The sequence below is a fragment of the Anolis carolinensis genome, unplaced genomic scaffold (assembly GCF_035594765.1).
Source record: "Anolis carolinensis isolate JA03-04 unplaced genomic scaffold, rAnoCar3.1.pri scaffold_11, whole genome shotgun sequence".
NCBI classification, from domain to species: Eukaryota; Metazoa; Chordata; class Lepidosauria; order Squamata; family Dactyloidae; genus Anolis; species Anolis carolinensis.
The window spans coordinates 24,672,939-24,693,901 of NW_026943822.1; the positions used below are offsets into that span (position 1 = coordinate 24,672,939).

The window sequence follows — 20,963 nt, forward strand, 5'->3', positions numbered from 1 at the left end:
CCACCAATGGAGATGTGATATTTCTTGTTTGCTTCATATATGCAGTGGGGCAGTTTATCCTTTTGGGAGCCAGAGAAGGTTATTTGACATAAGACTTGCAGGGTGCAAGTGACCCTTAATTTCAAAGTAAAAGAATTTAATGTCTCCCTATACAGGTATATATAGATATAATTATTTGACTTCATTTTCAGAGAAGCTATAAATAACATTCCCTCAAAACATTCCCTATACATTCCCTCAAAAGCAGCGTCAACAATAAATAAAATATTCTAACCACCTAGACATACTTCTACATATCCTGTGTGCATTTTGGCTTAGAATTTTTTAAATTCTCCTCTCTTGCTTCTGGTCTCTGAACATGTCAACAGAAGACCTATTATTTTCCAGCAGCCAGAGGTCAGTTCAAGAGAGAGGTAAGGGATTTGAGAGCGAATTTGATGGTGTGAGAGAGAATCATGATTTCTATGCATCTATTTGTTAGGGAGATCTGGAAAGGCCAAAAGCCAATGCAGTCGGGCATCACTGTGCCCCCCAAAATGGGAGCAACTGAATTGCTGCTAGCAAGAATTTGTCCTGCAGCCTTTGAAACGAACTAAGAACACCAAAGTGATATGACTCAAAACGAAGACGCATTTACAGTCATAACCAGAAGTTGGTTTCTCCCATTGTATATCACTACTGAGAGGACAACCAAGACCTAAAGAACACATATTAAAACAACAAAAAACCAAATCCACTGAAAATCTTCTTTGGGAGAATCCTCACAGACATACTGGTTCCAATGGCCTTCCATATCTCCATTCCGGAGGTATTCTGTTTAATCCCAATCTCCTTTTCAAATTTTGTCTGATAGTGGTCTAATTCATGGCATCTCTTTTCATTGACAGTTCAGAGGACAATATACCCAGATACAACTTTCACTGAAATGAAACACTCTACAAGTCCTACGGCCCATGACAACGGAGCTTGAACAGAGTGCTTTGCAGACAATTCTGCCAGACCAGTGGCACCCCTGGGTTGGTGTCATCTCCCTGGACCTCCTCCCAGACCAGACCATACTGAACCTTAGTAATGTTTTCGTAATGATTTTTCTCATAAACCATTGCTTATAAATCTGAACAAACCTGCAACTATATTTTTTAAAAAGCCAGCTGCAACACAAACACACGTATGGACAAAACGACGCAGTGCAAAGCGTCATTGTAATTGGGTAATAATGACAGCTCTGACCAGAGTGCATGCGCATGAGAAGGTTTAAAGAGTAAATGAGACTTTGACAACACATAGAGTGTTAACCTTGAAGATGTATCTATAAAGTACACTAAGCTAGGGTTACAAAAATGTTTTTGTCCTTATGACTAACTACCAGGATGTTTTTATTCAGACGTAAATATCTCTAAACAATGCACAAATATTTTATAGATAATTCCCTCAACAGCAGCCCAATGGGCCTCCTCACTGTGGTGCATGGATGGGTGAGCACTGATTCAGTTTCATGGACCCGGTGCAACCTCATAAGCATTGGATTGCACCTCTATATTTCCTCTCACATCAAGTGTGCTAAAGCTGTAGTTCTGAGCATAACTTCTTTGGAAGCAATTCCCAGCTGACCATCTTTAACTCTATATGGAAAGTGGCTAGAACCAGGATGCTTTAAAGCCTCTTCATTGTTGTCTCTATAAGTGAGGGTTGTGTAAGAACAATAATGAAACCATCCCCTCTCTTTAAGCTAATTACACCTTCCCTATACAACCAAACAATACGCAGAGACAAAGTAAGCTTAGCTGAATGCAAGCAGAACTCAATTAGCACGGTGCGCCATTATAAACAAGCAACATATGCACATAATCATTTTTATGGGCTCCATTCTTTAAAAACACTTGCGTCCAATTCCTTATCTTTATGACTTCCAGTCACGATGCAAAATGCAAACTGTGTATTTCAACAGAGACACAGCATCATGAAAACAGAGTACGATGTCATGGTGAGAAAAACACATTTCTATCAAGGTTTCACATTCAGTTACTCCACGATTTTTGTTGTTTTTCAACCCTGCATATGAATTTGCAAAATGACTTCATTGTGCAGCACAAGGGCTAATTGAAAACATTCCATAGAAAGTTTTAGATTTCTTGCTCAGGCACAAAAAATGCAAAACTTCCCTTGCGTGTTCTCCAAACCAAGGCTATTAAGGACAGGCACCAAGAAGGATGCGAAAGCGTCTGATTTTCCATGATTTCGCCAAGGTCACTTCAAGCGCTCTCTTTTGCGCCTCTTGAAAAACGGATATACTTTGGAAACTGGCCATTTTGGACTCTTCCAGCATTCTGTAGCCGAGGAACCCAGACTTTTTACAAGCCGGTTACCAGACGGAAGGAATTACATTTCCAGAGTTTGGACTCTCTCTCCCATCTATGGACTTTGCACATCAGTCAGTATTTCTCCAAAATATATAGGCGGTAAAAGTCACAATTTAACTTTGGTCAGAAAAGCATGAATTGCTTTCCAATCCTACAAACCTTGGACAGGTGGCTCATTACGCAAGAACCGAAACAATAACATATTGGAAATATCTGACATACAGGAAAACCAAAGCAAAACAAAAATTGCCTCATCCCCGGAAAGGAGACTGTTCATACAGCGCAGAGAATCCTGCATTTGGGGGGAAATGTTGTTCTGACTCTGGATGTTGCTGAGCATGGCTAGTAACAGGTCTCCTTTGCTGGGCCAAGAATCGTCCCATGGAGAGGCTACTTTTGCTTTCAGGAGTGATACGCCAACACGCTTCAGCGAATAAATAATTCAGTGCTGTTCCCAAAGCTTGGCTCCCTAAAACTGATCTCCCAAAGAATGTATCCCAGGAAAGCTTTGTTAATCAGGCAAAGATCTGAGATTCTTGTTCAGCTGAGAAAAGGCACTATACGCCACTCTGCACACATAACTGCCGTCTTCCTAGGTATCTGCTCGGCACAAAGTTTATGGTTAAAAAAGGAGTCTCAAAGAGTGGCTTGTTCTTTCAAGAAGGGCTGGGCTCTTAAATGGACGTCGCTGCCTAGTTCAACATTTCCCTTTCAAGCCTACCCAGATCTTTAATTTTCTCCTGTAAAATGGAATAGTCTTGCACAGAAAGAGCTGGGGAAAGGGGGCGGCAGGAGAGTGGGATTCTCTGTTTGCAAGGTGTGCAAAGTCCATCTGGCTGCCTCCAGCCCAGGGAACAAGGGCGAGGACAGGACTCAGCCATGGGCCAACTTCGGCCCTCCCTCCAGGTGTTTTGGACTTCAACTCCCACCATTCCTAACAGCCTACCGGCTGTTAGGAATGGTGGGAGTTGAAGTCCAAAACACCTGGAGGGAGGGCCGAAGTTGGCCCATGGCTGGGACAGGTGGTCGCCTACATCCCTAGCCTGGGCTTTTTGGCTCCCCTTGGTCTAGAAAGGGAGAGGAGGGGGAGGCATGCACACAAAGTCCCCACGCGTGGGTTGCCTCGCCAGTGAAGCCCTCTCCAGCCACGCCGAGGGGAGAGGGACCCTTGGAAAGGGGGATCAGGCTCAGAGGAGCCCAGCAGTCAAGTCCAAAGTGTGTGTGTGTTGGGGGGAAAGAGGAGACCCCGACTCACCTTTCATCGCTGCGATCACCAAACACATCATTCGTCGGGGGTGGGGTGGGCAGCGGAGCGGAGAGAGGGAAGGAAGGAGAGAGAGAGAGAGAAGGAAGGAAGGAATCAAGGAAAGGATTAGGGAAGGAAGGAGTCAAGGAAGGAGGGGATCAAGGAAGGAAAGAAAGGAGAGAAAGGAGGAAGGAAGGAGGGAAGGAAGGAAAGAAGGAATCAAGGAAGGAAGGAATGGCTCGGCCGATGCCGGGAGGAGAAAGTGCGCCTCGCCAAGTGCGCCTCGCCGTCCTCGTTCCTCTCTTTCTTCTTCACCTTCTTCTTCCTCCCCCTCTTCCTGGCCACCAGCTCTCTCTTTCTTGTTGCTCTCCGTCAGCAGTCGCCCCGGTCGGCCCTTGCAGTTCCAGCTGCAACAACAGCAGCCACGGCGGCGGCACCGGCGGTAGCCTCCTCCTCCTTCGCCGCCTCTTCCTCCTCCTCCTCCTCTTCCTCTTCTTCCTCCTCCTCCTCCTCTGGGCCCAGCTGAGCCTCCATGTGACCAGCGGTAGCTCCGCCGCCAGGGCCGCCCTCTTCCCGGCCCCAGAGGAGGAGGAGAAACAGAGAGAGACAGAGAGAAAGGCGCACAGAAGCGCAGACGCCGCCCTGGAAGGGGCCCCAGAGAGGTCGGTCCCTGACACCCACTACGTTGCTTCTGAAAGACAGGATCCCTGCACTTTGGCAGAACCTCTTCACAAGCCCAGCTCACCCATGTTGTTGCTCTTGTGTGCCTACAAGCAGGCCGGTAGCCAGAAAAAAAATCAGGAGGGGGTGAAACTCTCCCCCCCTCCCCCATGACTTTTGAGGCCAGTGTCTCCTGATGTGGCAGGAGATCTCAACAAGAGATCTCTGAAATGACCATCATAGTGCAAAGGTTCTTCACAGGTCACAGGTCCTGAATCATTGCTTCCTCTTGAAGCCACTTCTTGTGGGTCCCAAAGGACAATCCTTTCCACAATTGGTAGAAATTTTCTTCTTGTTTTCTTCTGATTTTCTTTCTCCCCGAGACGTTTTCCACTGTGAATTAGCAAGAAGTTTTCAGCCCCTGGTGGTACAATGCGTTAAAGCGTTGAGCTGCTGAACTTGCGGACCAAAAGGTCCCAGGTTCAAATCCCGGGAGCAGAATGTGTGCCCGCTGTTAGCCCCAGCTCCTGCCAACCTAGCAGTTCGAAACATGCAAATGTGAGTAGATCAATAGATACTTCTCCGGCAGGAAGGTAACGGCACTCCATGCAGTCATGCCTATGGCCACATGACCTTGGAGGTGTCTACGGACAATGCCGGCTCTTCAGCTTAGAAATGGAAATGAGCACCAACCCCCAGAGTCGGTCACGACTGGACTTAACATCAGGGGAAACCTTTACCTTTACCATTTTTTCAGCCAAGCGCAACTCGTTCTGATGGGACTCTGTTTTTTGTTGTCTAGTGAAGACTTCTATTGTATCTTTCCATTGCATAAATGGTTTAGCAACCAATGACCAAGCTGCTGATGAGCACCTTTGCCCCCACCTTCTCCTCCAAACTCCACACTGTATTTGCAAAACGCACCTTGTACATGAAAGGAATAGGCCAACCAGGGAAATCTGAACCATTTGGGTTGAAATCTTAGACACCTCTTCTTCTCATCCACAGGAAATACCTATCCTGGCACTGGAGTCTGTGGATTTTGCACTACTAGGGCTTTCACTTGGTCATCATATAAAGTCCAAGGTCTAACAATGGCACAGCTTCTTCTCTTTGCTGATGTTCCATGGTTTCTTTGGCAAGACTTGGATTAGATGAACCAATGGGAGACACCTCAGTTTCTACAGTTTCCTCAGTTTCTGCCTGCAGTCCAGGAGAAATCCCCTGTCCCGTCCTATCCTGCACCTTAGAGCATTCTTGGGGATCCATTTCACCCAGCATATTCTTTTTTTGAATTGTTCCCATCTGGCAGATGGTACAGGGTGACAAAGGCAAGGACAAACAAGCCCTGGAGTGGATTGTAGCCCTCCTCAGGCCTCCATTTCATCCTTTGGAGGTTCCCTCCATGGCCTCCCCGTCCAGCTGCAGGATCCGAGTCCAGTGGTGCAGTGCTGAGGGACCAAAATCACAAGTCCCTGGGAACCCAGTGGGGAAGCAGCATTTGTATACATATAAACAAAAAAGCATGCCGCCTGGCTAATGTCTGGGCCCCCTCTGGTTGCTAATTATTTTGAACGAGAGCCCTGCCCACAGACTCGAAGACGTTCCTTGCCCCCGTTCGTCCCTTGCTGGACATGTTCTCTGCTTCTGCCTGTGGATTAATAGGAGGGCAGGCTGGTGCCGACTGGACCCATCTCTACCACAAATTCATTAGGGCAAAGGCTCCTTCTGAAGATGTGGGGCGGGCCCATCGGCCCCAGTTATGCAAGCAGAGCTTCTGCCATTGGAAGAAAGGAAGCAGGGCATCAGAGTCGAGGGGCGTTTCTTGCACTGAAGGGACTTCCAGCCTTTCATGAAAGGCATTTTCATAGTATTTCATTATTCTGTTTTGTTGCATTTTGCTAGCAGCATGAGAGACAAAAGCAATAATTATTACATTTAGGCTGAATGAACAGCAGATGTTCTGGACCCAGAAACTATACTTTAGTGTTTTGGCAAGTGTTTACATAATGGCACAAAAATGAAAAGCAGAGGAAAGGGCGGGGGTGGGGGGGGGAAGAGAGGCAAAGCTGTCTCTCTGAGCAAAGATGACATTTTTCTTCTCTTACAATATGAAGGTGGTGACAGATCAAAGTTTTCACCATGTTTCTTGGAGGAAAAGACATGTACAAATAGGTCGGCAGACTGTGTCCTGAACAGTACTTCCCTAACCGTAATTCAGGGTTGTGAACCAATGCTCCTCCAGATCTTATTGGCCTTCAAGTCCTTGCAGCTGTTTGCAAACAATAGCTAGTGATAAGGAATGCTGGGAGTTACAATCAGGATACAACAAGAGAGACACATGTCTTCCATGGGATTTTGGCAGTGTAAGATTGGTCGCTTTCATATTAATAGAGTGGGGAGTTTGTTTCGGCTTTCAGTTCAAACATTAAAGCACTCTCCAAGGTTCTGAATCCATGGACGGGTACATTTCAGAGCCTTGACTAGCTCTATTCAAGTTGTGACTAAGATCTGAAGTTTGTGGGTCCTAGAGGAGTGGTTCTCAACCAGTGGGTCCCCAGATGTTTTGGCCTTCAACTCCCAGAAATCTGAACAGCTGGCAAACTGACTGGGATTTCTGGGAGTTGTAGGCCAAAACACCTGGAGACTCACAGGTTGAGAACCACTTTTCTAGAGGCTTTCCCATGCCAGTGGACAGAAAGCCCACTCTCCAATGTCAAAGGAGCTCTCCAAGGTGCTGAACCTGTTTAGAAGAGCAAAGGACTGAACACATTTGGATTGAAACGCACCAGTGAGAAATCATGGTTGGACTCTGCTTAGTGGGTCACTCAATTCTGCCCTGAAAGCTGAATGAGATGGTCCCGTCCAAGATCAAAGCAATATGGACAGACTAGAAACAAATTTCCACAGCTATAATTTTGAGAGTGAACAAGATTCTGTTTAAGGTCTTCTCTGTTGCTACAGGCCTATGATTTCCCCCCCACACATAATAACCCAGCATTGCTGCTTTCTTAAAAAACAAAAATAAAAAAGATGCACCAAGGCAACGGACATACAGCACAGAAAGTGGGCTTAATGCATTGTTAATGCAGGGTTCGATCACTGTTTCTCTCTCCTTACGACACGGCAAATCATGTCAGGCCAATGGCTTGAACAATGTCACAGTCCATTAAGTTTCGTCTGATTGTCAGACATTTAACCTTAAGGTACGGAACTGTAAATTATTACTGATCTGTATTTGCTTCCTAGCGCAGATGAAGAGAAACTGGTAATCGGGAATGACATCTGATGTACTGGACAGTTGTGTGACAGGAAGTCTTTTACACACACACACACGCACAGCTCCATACCACAGACCAACCTTTATTGTAAGGCAAAAGGATCACTGGCAGTTTAAATAAATGATATAGTCTCTGCTCTTGACCATTGGCAATGTATAGTCCCTATTTTTTTCTCCCAACCTGGGTTCAAAATTAGCCTAAGGGCTGGAAAAGATTGTCCTGTAGCCACCAGCTAGAAATGAGAAGATGAGATTAATTAGAAAAGACAAACATGCTTCACAAGGTGGAAGGCAATAGGAAAAGAAGAAGACTATATAGATGAACCTCCTGTCCAGCTAAGCAAAATAGTCTGTGATTGTGGAAGACTAGGAAGCTTATAAATTATACACACACACACACACACACACACACACAGATATATCTCTGCTGAGAACTTGTTAGCAATGCCCTTCCATTACTGGTGAGACTTCTTCTGAGTTCTGTGTCACGCAGACACTTCGTTCTTGATTATTTCAGTTCCGTTTACAATCATTCCTGACAGGGCTACTCAAAGGCTTGTCAGAGAAGAGAGAAACATTATGACATGCTTGCTCCACATCACTTTCCATGCCACAGAAGATAAGGGTCAGATTGAAAAGAAGGGAGCCATGGAAGATATTCCAGCAGCATGAAGCCACCCTTTTGAGCGGTTCAGGACTGCAAGGAGATCAGGCCGAAGGACCCCAGACCAGACAGTAAGAAGCCATGGGTGAATGTCTGGCAAAGATACAGATTCACATGCCAACAGTGGTGGCATGACAAATTCCAAAGAGCCTGCACCCATGGTGACAGCTGCCATAGCCTTGCTCCTGAGGAATATGTTCAAATATGCTGCCTCGTGCATGGATCCACACCAAGAAGACTGACAGAGCTGGGCCAAACCTAACAAAATGAATTTTAACAGGGAGAAATGTAAAATATTAGGCAGGAAAAATGATGGGTACATCTCACAGAGTACATGTGAGAAGGATCCCAGGGTCTTTGTAGACCACAGGCAAAGCATACGTCAGCAGTCTGATTCTTCAGGCAAACGAGCCAATGCCATTCTAGACTGCATTGACAGGAGGACAACGTCCAGATAGAGACAAGTCATCGCACCACTCTATTGTACTTCAGTCAGATTTTACCTGGAGTATTTTGTCTAGTTCTAGAAATCACAGTTCAGGAAGGGTACAGACAAGCTGGGTGGAGGAGAAGGGAGGAGGAAGAAGAAGAGGAGGATGAAAGAAGAGGAGGAGTAGAAAGAGGAGGAGGAAGACAATGAGAGAGCAAGACCTTTGTGGGTGGAGTTCATGATGTTGACTAATGCCTGAGAATTCAAATGTGTTACATAAGGAAATGAGGTGGTTGATGAAGCCTACCAGAAGGGCGTGTGTCTGTCCTACAAAGTCACTGTCCAATTATGAGGGTGGAGCCATGTTATTAAGATTGACGTATAGCCCGAACAATAAATATGCCTGCTCTTTGCAGAGCAGGATAGGTATTCAGTGCCTTCAAAGGCTAAACACCAGTTTCTAACTAAATGATGCAGATTAAATTGTTTTTTTTTTCCCAAGTTGGTGGAAGAAGGAATGTGAAGAGCATGGGATCCTACATCCAATTTGCACCCATCTTGACCAGAGCAAGATTTCACTTTGGTCTTCCAGTACACCATTCATTTGTATCAGTTATGTATTACTGCTCAACCCATCAGGGCCTCAGAAATTATGTATAATGGATGAAAACTTAGACCAAATTGGTTGAAAGGCCTGGAAAATACATGCAGCTTAGGGAGCTGGGTATGCTTAGCTTGAAGAAGAGAAGGTGAAGAGGGGACATGAAAATTGTGCTTAAATATTTGAAAGGATGTCATATTGAGGATAGAGCCCGCTTGTCTTCTGTAGCTCCAGAGACTAGGGCACAGAGCAATGGATTCAAATCACTGTAAAAGAGATTCCACACAAACATTAAGCAGAACTTTCTGACAATAAAAGCTGTTTGACAGTGGAATATGCTGCTACCTCAGAATGTGGTGGACCTCCCTTCTCTGGAAGTTTTTAAGCAGAGGCTTGATGGCCATCTGCCAGGAGTGTTTTGATTTTGTATTCCTGCATGGCTGAATGGGAGTTGGACTGGATGACCCTGGAGTCTCATCCAACTCTATGATTCTGCAGTTTTGTGAGATTTTGACCCCAAAATCAGGACCTGGGCAATGCTCATGCCCTCCAAACCTGACCAGTTAGCATGCCATAGCACAAGACCGCCAGTAAGGTTTCAGGAAGGTGAAACTTGCTAAGTACATTTACAAATCAGTGACACAAAGACATAGAGCAAAAAAAAACCCTCTTTGGTTAGCTTGTAGTGTGAGAGGTAATACAATGAAGCAGGAAACATGACTACAACCACATCTCTGAAGTGATGCTTATAAGACACAAACCACCCCTCCTCAACAATGTGGTTTCCTTTCAGCATTTGAAAGTAATTTGTGTCGGCAGTAAATATGAGAGCTCATACATAGTTGGGTTTTTTAAAAAAATCCTAGCCTGGTAGACTTGCAAGGGATATGGCTTCCCAGCTTTCCTTGATTAGCAACCCAGGCTTTTCAATCTCTGTCCAGAGCTCACGGAAGAGGAATACTCCAGAAATACCTAGCTGGTGAATACACACTCTCGACCTTGTTCCAGGTACGCAATTGGGCTTTCAGAGTCCCAGACGTGTGGCATTTCTCATTTGGTACACAGCTTGCTCAAATTATCCCTCAGAATACCATCCCTCTACATCTGCGGTGTAGCATGATGAAACAGATAAATATGCTATATGTATATATATAGTCATGGGTTCTTCCTTTTCCCCCCAAAAATATATTGCAAACCAAGGATTCCAGTTTTATATGTGGTTACACGTCATGCAGTGGGCATGAGTCAGCTCTGATCATGTTTACTGAACACATTTTACCAAGTTTACATAAACGGAGGCATCTATTTTGGGGTGGGTGAAACAGCACCATGTATTAGATTTCCTTCTGGAGTAACTTTTCCAAGGTGTCCCTTTTCACTTGCAGATCTTTTTTCTCGGCATGCAATTGATGGAAAACTTTCTGTGTTTTATGGGCTGTTCCTGAAAGGTAGCCACACTTTTCTTGCCTTCTACTTATTATTTGATTGGCTAGCCGGTTAAAGCCAACAGAGTGTTGGCTAAGGCCACAAACACAAGAAAGAAAGCCTGTGAGATTTTTCAGAGTGACTCTCTCTCTCCCTGCCCCGGATCTCAAGTCGCAAAACTGAGAGGCCAGAAATACACAGTGACAAGGTCTTGCTCAGTGCAAAGTTGTTTGAGAATAGAAGCTTGAGTACTAAGAAAAGGCCTTTGAAGGAATTGGAGGGAAAGGAATATCTGTCATTTAATTCATTCAGCATAGGAGAGAGGAGAAACAGGGAAGGAATTTTGCTGTTCCCAGAAGGCGGGAATAAAAGCAGATTGGTGTAGCCTGGTCTATTTTCCCCTCATTAATAACCCCAGTCACACAAGAACTTAACTGGAATGTTTGGAGACCAACTCTTATGGCAACTCACTGGGTAACCTTGGACAGATGGCCCTTTCTTAGAGGAAAACATCCGATAGAGTCACTATACATTGGAAATGACCTGATGACACAATGATAATTACAGTGGGGACACAGTGGATGGTTGCTTTTGCAGGTCTCCATTCTCAGGCAAGCATACATAGGAAGAGACTACTGCAAAAACACCAGTTTAGGTATGGATAGGGCAAGTTGGTGTCAAGGCCCTGCTGACTAGAACATTGCAGGAGTCTGAGCTCCCCAAAGGGAACCTTTCATTCTGCCTTCATTCTGTCCTCAAAAGATAGCAGCTGAACTTAACTTCAGATATAATTATCTACAAACAACATCCATCATTACCAATAGAGAAACCACAGTGGTTTGAGTTCATCTCTATTTAGCAATGTGTTACAGATGGGACTCATCAGCACCAGGCTGATCAAGTTGCATATAACAGAGATACCATTAAAAAGAACAGCGAATGAGACAATTCAATCAATACATGTTTACAAGTGTGAGTTGGGGAGGAGAGGAAGCAAGGAGTCAAGGGCTCTTGAAAAGTCTGCTCTTGCAAAGCTCCGCAAATGTGTGTGTGCATTTATAGGGGGGTGGGGGAGAGTATATATATAAATATATACACATATATATGTGCATGCATTCAGAGACATGCATATGTAAATGTTGAGGTTTTGTATTTTTCAAACAAGGTGGGGGGAAATGGCATAACTTCTATTGTTTTGCATAATTTGTTCTGGTTTTGCTAGTTAAGAGGAGGAAGGTACTGCAGAAAACCACTGGAAAGCTTGTTCAGCACTTCTTCTGGCTTCTAAGGAGCAGTTGCTGCCCACGTGTGCTTTGAATCATAGAGTTACGAGTCATAAGAAACTGTAGTGTGATGAGGTCCTCAGACTACCTGGCATTAAACTGCTGAAACTGTATGAACAAAAGTGGACGCATGGATCCAAAAGATGCAGACAGGGAGAAGAGAAAATCTCCATTCTTCTCCAGTGGGACAAGATTAAATTATGGTTTCAGTCCTATAAATGGGGGTGCCAAACACAAAATTCCACAGCAAGGTCACTTGTGTAAACAAACATCAATTAAATTACAAAACTGGGAGATAAAACTACTGTGATTCCTTTGGGAAACGTCTCTTCTAGATATAGATCAAATAGCTTGGAAGGGGAGGGGGGAACCCACCAGGCAACTGAAATTCAAGCCTTCTCACTCCCTCTTCAAATCTGTATTATGGACTGAATTAACTCTGTGGGAGCTGACTAGGTATTACAGACAAAAAGAGCAGTTGCTAATCACTGCAGTTGCTAATCAGTTGATATCTGGCCAAGGGCCCTATGGAAATATCTGCTTTTCCGTTCAATATCTGGCATTTGATCAAGGATGCTCTCATTCCACTGGCCATTTCTCTTAATTTGTTAAAATCAATTAAGATTACTTGAAAGTTTAAAGAGATGGGGAAAATGGAGAAGGATGCACAAATTATACCACTGTTCTTTAGCCTGGAAGCAAAGTACTAAGGACAAACACACCCAGGCGTTCTGCAAAACAATGACATGTGTCGCTCTTCCCGTGATCCTCCCATATAGCTGGAAGGGTCACCACCCAAAAGGCAGGGCAAGGATGAGGCCACAAAGGTAGACGGAGAGAGCAAGTTGATTCCCAACAATCCCATTTGTGTGTGGTTTCAGTGTCTCTCAAACAAATGTGCGTTCTCAGACAATGATGACGTACCTTTTGAGGGTGTCACTGGCTGGGAGAAAACCACAAGACTTTTTGCTGGGACAAGAGAAGGAGGGATTGAGCACATCTTGTCCTCCAAATCCTCATATCTCCTGAAGGAGGAACTTTGGCATCTGCATGCAAATTGGTCCCAATCCTCCATGAAACAGACCTGTCTTAATGACAGGCCGGGAATCCACCTGTGAAAAGGTGCTACACAATGACATTCAGAAAATGCTTGACCTTTCAAGCGCCTGACTTCTGAGCCTTTTCCTACTGAGTTTCTGCTCCAAGGATGTAGTACAAAAGTCAGATTATACTCTGGGGACCAGAAAACTATCTCTCAGTATTATCTTTTCTAAATGACTAGCACATTGCTTTTCAGCAAGTTCAGAGACAGATAGATGTTCAAGCAATGTTTTTGATCTATAGTTGCATCCTGGGTGAGTTACATTAACCCTCCCCATAGGTGTTTGCAACCTTTGCCTGTTTCAAATTTTCCCTCTGCACCTTTTCTGGCTGAAATAAGTAAGGATTAAGAGGAGAAAAGAGGCTGAATTGCCCACCCAAGATCAGTGTAAGAACGAATGGAATGGCTCTTGCTTGTAAGCTAGTTTTTTGATGCATAGCTGCAGTTTGCTGGGACCACTGGGCGAAACAGGAATCTTCCACTGTGCCACTTTCTGGAACCAGTCATTGGGTCCTTCTTATGTTGCAGATTTATACCACTTCCTTCTTTAGGCGATCCCTCGTTGTCCGAGGATGATGGCCTTCCAAGTCTTGGTGGTGGGTACGTAGGTGGCTGTGGGGCCCTATTCTTGACCCACATGTTCTTCCATATTCATCTTGCCATAGTTCCATCCCACAGGATTCAGGGATTTGCAGTTCAGAGAAGCCAAGAGCTCTCTGGGCGAGAATCCTAAATGCCCCTCTTTAAAATAGCAAATCCCAGGATACCATGGCAATTAAAGTAGAATAATAGCACCATAACAGTGTCGTGTGATAAAGATCTGAACGTGCAAGTAGAACTGCTAGGTAGGCCGTGGGCGGGAGGACTGGAAACTGACTTGAGAGAAAGTAGAGAGAGGAAGAGATAGAGTACGAAACAGTTTGCATGCAAATGACAAAGTGGGGCTTTCCCTGCCGAAATCTGACATTTTCTTATCAATGAGAGTCACCGTTGGAGGTGTTTCTTACTGCTCCATAAAGCATGAGTCTGCTACTTTATTAGATTTTATTAAGCCTAAACATCTTCTTCTTCTTCCTCCTCCTCCTATTTTAAATTCATATGTATACAGTTTTAATGGCTGTAGTCTTCCTTGCTGCTTCAACTTATACTACATCTATCCACCGCCACACACACACACACACACAGCTGCAAAATTACCTTCCCTCAAGTTCTGCAACTAATATAAACTTCAGAGTGAACTGGAGAACTCATGCATTTGAGACTGCATCTCCCAGATCCAACACAGGGAGCCGTTAAAAGGTAATTTCTCCCCACCTCTGGGATTGGCCATTTCAAAGGGAATATTAAGAGCCAGCAGAGCATTGTGGGTGTTGTAGCCCCAAAAAGTGAAATTTCAAAGTTCTGGGGAGATGGCTCAGTAACAGAAGACTCGGACATGGTGGAAGAAGCATGGGAAATGCTGATGAGGAGGGGCCAAGGAAGAAAAAAAACATATGCAAGTAACCCCATCCCGTGGAGCCAGAGAATTCATGTTCACATCTGGGCCAAGGGACAACACAACGCAATGAAAGTGATTGAGGACCAGCCGCCTCTTTCCCTACATCCCTCAGCTTTCAAACACCCGCCTGAGCCTCCTAAATCTGAAAGTGACAAATTCACTCCTTTGCTTTGTGGAACAATAAATATCCCCGTGACACCCTGAGGGCTGAGATTTTTATGGACCATTAAACTTGTCAGCTGGTGGACGGCTGTCATTAACTACGGTTTGCACAGCTGGGAGAGAAATATTAAGACAGACGTTTGCTCCTAACAACTTACCCACAACCTTTTCTTGGTGGCAGCAGCAGCAGTAGCTCAATCAATAAAGGCAGTCGGTCCAGTCTGGATTTTAATCCGAACTGCAAAGATGCTACCCAAAGTGCTGAACCCTATTTCCCCAAAAGCAGGTTGAGCACCTTGGAAAACATCATCAAAGTCGTCCACGGTCTACAGCGGATTCATGAGTTGATTGAAAGCCACCGTTGGTAGAAATGGAGGAGAAACCAGATGCTACATCAGCACTGCAGAGGATAACTCTCTGCAAGAGAAGTTACACTACATCTGACAACTTGTTAGTGGGATACGTGGGTGTTAAGTCAACTTTATGCCCCCCTGTCTCTATTTAGTCAATGTGGAGCCTGGTCTTTCCTTACTCCCTCCACACCAACCACATCAATTTTTCGTCGGTCCAGGGGTTGGTCTATTACTGCAGCATAAGTCTACATGCAGAAATACCAATGCTATGCTGGACCGCATAGGATTGTGGCCACTAATTATGCCATACAACTTTTGTGCTGAATGGCAACTCTGCAAACTGAGGGCACACTCAATTGCACATTCTGATGCCCTATCCACTGCACTATTCAACGTGCATCGGTGTCTGCCTGTATAATGGTCAGATCATGGAGGCCAGCATGGTGTAGTGGTCTGCTTTGGTGTTTTTGAAAAGTTCTTGGAATTTAACACGGCTTCACTGTCTTGCTTGCTTTTTTCATGCTGCATTGTGAGTGTATTTTATTGCACATTATTTTGAATTAGAAAAGCAACTCATAAATATATTTTTGAACAAATATGGAACAGAACATCATGTTATTTTTTCATGTGCGCACAACTGCATGTGCATGCAAGCACTCACAGGCCCTAGGGCTTATCTGGCTCCTTTGCACTTCAACATATCTTGTTACAACAATCTTAAAACATGCTGTTTCTGCTTTAAGGCGAAAAGGATCAAGAGCAAACAGACTAAGCTGGTTTTTAATGTGGCAAAGCAGAGTGAAAGAGAGATGGCAGTGGAGATGCCCGGAGAATGAAAGATGTTTCGAGCTGGGACAGGAAATCCATTTCTTCTGTAAGAAATTCCTTCGGCAGCCTTTCCACAGACGTATCTGGTTAAATGACAGTAACAATGAGAGATAAAGAATCTCTTTCTCCAGAAAGCTGCAGAAAAGAAAGATGCCGGTCATCAAAAGCAGGAGGATTGTATCTTGAAGAGAATCTGAGCACTTCTTCACAAACTGACTGGCCACAGACTTTGTCAGTTTGGTGATTGGCTCACCGATGAAGAACAAAGAACTGATGGCAAGCTGTAGATGAGGCTGCTAGGAGCTGCCTTTAAATCATAGATAGATTAGACAACTGCATATCTCACGGCAGTGTCATGGTCCCATCGGAAGACTCCTCCAATAAAGAGGACGCTGAGTCCTTCAAACCAGAAACTGGCAAGGTACGGACAGACGGCCTCTGCAAACTTTCTATCCCCCATTAAACTTTAGGATTAAAGTCTCTATAAATTCCAAAGGGCGCTGAGCTGTGTTAGCTGGAGCCAAGTTGAGCAGTAAAACCCACAGTAGGTCTTAAAGGTGAACAGATTTATTATGTTGAGAACTTCGTTGGACTTTTATTTGCTGTGTAGGGTGTTCAAGCTCCACTGCGTTAAAATTCTGGATCTACATCTTCTGGCTGCAACTGAATCTTGGACCCAGACTCTGTAATTTGGGAATTCTTTAATTATGCACATGCCACCTGAGTTCCTTGTTGGAAAGGCTCTTGCCCCAAAGCAGCTGTGACTGAAGTTCATTACGCCTATACTTAACACCAAGACACCTTGCCAGTTGTCAGAACAGACTCCTCCCTCAAATAAACAAAAAGCAAGCAAACAAAAAACTCAGCCAAATGGGAATGTTGTGTTGGGGAGTTAAGTAAAGACAGGAAACTAGAGTAGGAATGGGAGGAAATGCCCCGGAAGAGAGCATGGCTGCTATAGTTGAATGAGGTAGCTTTCAACACTGTAACCATTTCTTACAAGCTCTACTATTAGAGTGATTGAAGGATGGCTGTAGCTTTTTAGAAAATGTTTTGGGGGATATTTGCATTCTAAATTGTTTATATATAGTAGAACAAGATAACAAACACATGTAGGCAGATATACACATACAACAAGATAATAAGAAAAACAAATTCCTTGTTTCAAAATTGAAAAATAAATAGGGCTGAGGAAACTTTGTCACTTGGAGGGTTAAACTGAGGTAGGTGTGTGTCTCTGCCTCGCCACTTTCCTTTCTGATTAAAAATCAAAGATGCGACAAATCATGAAGCACTTCTGGGTGTTTTCAAATGGTCACGTAGGTCTGGAGTTTTATGGCAGTGAGCGAATTAATTTCCTGCATTCATTTGCATGTGGAGAAGGCATTATTTTTAAGCAGACACGGAGGACATTCATACATTACTGGAATTCACATTATGAAGAACACTGTGTACAAATCCATCTGCTGGACACATCCTTTGCGGTTGTATCCTGTCCTTCAAAATGGAAGTCAAGCAGCTGCTACAGTTACAGCACACCATCATTACATATTATGCCTTTTCTTTATGTTGATCCAATTTAGGGTCTGACTGGTGGAAGTCTCAAACAACTTTAAAAAAAGGTTAAAAAGTTAGGAAACCCAATTTCCTGTAGTGTGTCATCTCATTTAGGGCATTGCCAAGACAATTTGCATTTGAGAGGAGAAATCAAAATCACCCCCCTTTCCAATTACATGCTAATTAATTCATAGCACAAGCTACTGGAAAGTTCTTTGGTGTGAGTCTTGCTGAAATGTGTGGGAGTTATATATGAGCCTTCCTTATCTAATTCAGTGGTTAGATTCACATGCTTTCCTTCCTCTGGCAAGCTCAAGGTGGCAGTCAAGGCTTCCCATATCTCCATTTGCTCCACAACAATCCTGAGAGGCAGGCCAGGCAGAGAGTGTGTTACTGATTTGAGGTCAACCAATGAGTTTCATGACTGGCTGGGGACTTGAACTTTGATATCTCGTATCCAAATCCAATGCTCAAACACAGGTCTTCCCCACTTTTAGTCCTGGAGGAATCTTTGAAATAATTTCCAGACCCCAGGGAACCCCTGCATACAAATTATTACAGTACAATCCCACATCTGTGGGGGATATGTTCCAGGACTTCACCCGGATACATAAAATCATGGGCAATAGCAAATCCTGTTGAATGAATGACCTTCAGTGGAAGCATACCATTGAACCAGCATGGGCAAACTTCGACCCTCTGGGTGTTTTGGACTTCAACCCCCACAATTCCTAACAGCCTAGTAAAACCTGGGAATTGCTCTTCATGAGGATTCATTGTTTCCAGGCCTTTGACCATTTTGTGGTGTCCAGAATTGGACACAGTCTTCCAGGTTCAACTAAAGGAGAATAGACCAAAGCAGACCAATGATGAGGTCTGATCAAAGCAGAACAAAGTAGGAAGACTATGACTTTCCTCAATCCAGACTCCTATTTATTTGCCATCCCCTTCTATTGAGGCTGAAAGAGTGTGACTTTCCTAAGGTCACCTTGCAGGCTTCTTTGGCTGAACGGAGATATGTGTCCTAAGCCAACTCTGAAACCACGACACCACACTGGCTCTGAAGTGGGGCACCATTAACATGCAACAGCCAACCGAATTAGCCTTGTGTGTTGAAGATGAAAGAGTTCAGAGAAGGAGTGTGAGTGATGGCCAGCTAATCAGAGGAAAACAAATAGCCACGTGTTGCAATAGTTGCTGCGTGAGGAATTTGAAACAGCTGGTGAGGAACAGGTGCTCCTTCCCTCCCAGCCAAGGGGTGGAAAAATATCAATTGTAAGACCCAGCAGTTTATTAAAAAAGGAAAAGTTTTAACCAGGAGGAGGGAGGTGGAGAGAGAAGGGGAGGGAGACATTGCTATACATGAGTTGTCTTGAGGATTGTTTTACCAGGGCAAACAGTCGTTCAAGGACAAGCAAGAAACTTGGCTGCTATTTGAGGCAACTTCATTATAAAATCATTTTTAATAAGCAATCTTAACAAAGGGAGGGAGGCCTCTTGCAGAAAAGCCTCGAGGGAGCTCCAGGCTGCCCGGTTAAGTTATTAGGCAGAAACACACGGGGGACCAAACAGCCATTTTACTGGCCTCGGGGGACAGGATTCAGTTTCCTCCTGTTCTCTGGAGGCATTTGGTGCTAATAGAGCAGGCCCTTAACTTTTGTTGCGGGAAAGTTCTGACTTTCCTGAGAAAAGTATGTGTTTGGTTTGGGGTTTTTTTAAAAATGGAAAACTCTCTTGACTTTACACTCAAGAAGCCTTAGCAAGAGAAACCTCTCCAGAAAGTATTGGCATCTGGCTCTGAAATCTTGATAATTCTGCACATTTCCTTTCTCTGAACATGTATAGAACTTAAAACAAATCTTCTAGATCGGAAATGTTGGCAATTCTACAAAGGTGATGAGAGAAGAAGGCTTCTAAACATGTCCTTCGGCTGAAAGTCAATAGAAGAAGAGATTTTCCAAGGCAAAATTGGTGGCCATTCTGTTTATGTCTTTATAAAGAATCTATGAAAGAAGAGGTTTTCTCAACCACAGCTGCATATTTAATTTTGGATTATGTATTCAGATCTACATAGGAAACATTTATTTCTGTATCTTCAATTGCTTAGTCTTTGTTGCAGACATTAACTTGAAATCCAGATGGAGCAACCCCATTGAATCCATGGGTTTTACCTAGATGTTGACTTACCATTGAAACACCTCATAGGGAACAGGCCTTTTAGAGAGCATGAATAACACTTGAGGAAGCACACCGGTTTGTCAAAATGAAAAGCAACTTACAGACACTTCACAATCAAACTCTAATAGGCAATGCAGCGTCTCCTTGATTAAGACATAATTTAAGCTGTTCGGTGCATGTTGTGAAAATCAGAAGGCACATTGTACTGTCAGAGAAACTGCTACTGGGTGCCCGAGGGCCGGCTGCATTGCACCCAATACATTTTAGCACCCTGACAGTCTCTGTTGATAATACTCTCTGGAATGAACACATCATGTGAGTTAAAAGCCCAGTTCCCCTGAATTCTTGCAGATATTTTACTCAGAACGATAAGGATAAATCTGCTGATAGTGGTGAAAGAGCAAATAGGAAGTCGGCAAGGATAAGACTCCTCTGGAAAAAGAAATCTCTCCTGGATTTTTTTTTCTTTAAAATGAGAACTGACGTGTTTGCTATTGCAGCTTTCAATTTTTTATCTGGAATCATAAGGACTAGAAGATTATATTGGGCTGGCTTCTGTTAAAGTATAAGGGTTATTAACAGTGAATGCCCCCTTGCTCCAATGCAAAATCTTCTCATCAGTCCAAGCTTAAAACAATCATCCCAGTAATAAGGATGCCAAACACAGCAAGTAAGAGCCACAGGGTTACAGAATGAAGCTAGGCTTAACCCCCAAAAAAATGACTGATTCTTCCTCTCATTGCAGGATGGATCCATCAAATACAGATATCAAATTGGCCTTCTCGGTTCTTTGAGCCCTCCAATTGCCTTGTACACACAATCTCTGAAACTCAGGGTGTCATACTGATCAAATTCATTAAAGTAGTCCAACAAATTCCATTATGGCAACAATAAAAAGAACGGGATCCAAGAACAACCATCTTAAATAACTTAATACACTGAAACAGGCTTTCAAAAGTTATAACAAAGACATTTGGGAATAAATCAATCAGCCACCACCTCGCAAGACTTTAAGAACAAGGCAAGTTTTTACTTGATGCCAGAATAAAGCCGGTGTTAGTGCCAATTTGGCTTCCAAAAGGAGAGGACATTTGGATAGCATGTCTTCTCACACTTTGCCGGTGTTAGATTGGATCCTCACTGTGGCTGATACTAAATGTATCATGCTTGTGACAATCACAAACTGCCAGCTCTGTCTACATTTCAGATCTTTTTTATAAGCTCCTTGGTCCCATTTGGAGCAACCACAACTGTTCAACCATGCCTGCATCCTCCTTCCAGATTACCAGATTATTATTTGGGATGGGGTGGGGAGACATATGTAAGACAACCTGTC

General features: G+C 43.9%; 1 protein-coding gene and 1 long non-coding RNA gene across 4 annotated transcripts in view; one reads left to right on the forward strand and one right to left on the reverse strand.

The window, feature by feature from the left end:
* LOC134293987 (uncharacterized) overlaps positions 1-1,970 on the forward strand; it is a 53,342-nt gene extending 51,372 nt beyond the window's left edge. Inside the window, exon 4 of the long non-coding RNA XR_010000956.1 lies at positions 888-1,970. This is a non-coding gene — a long non-coding RNA (uncharacterized LOC134293987). The remainder of the gene's footprint in view (positions 1-887) is intronic.
* rora (RAR related orphan receptor A) overlaps positions 1-20,963 on the reverse strand; it is a 188,133-nt gene that overhangs the window by 47,541 nt on the left and 119,629 nt on the right. Inside the window, exon 1 of one of the 3 annotated variants that reach the window (XM_062963437.1) lies at positions 3,616-4,056. The exons of the other annotated variants lie outside the window; for them this stretch is intronic. Coding sequence (XP_062819507.1) covers positions 3,616-3,646 — 31 coding nt within the window. The 5' untranslated portion in view covers positions 3,647-4,056. Of the gene's footprint in view, positions 1-3,615; positions 4,057-20,963 lie in introns of those variants that run through there. 3 annotated transcript variants of the gene reach the window in all.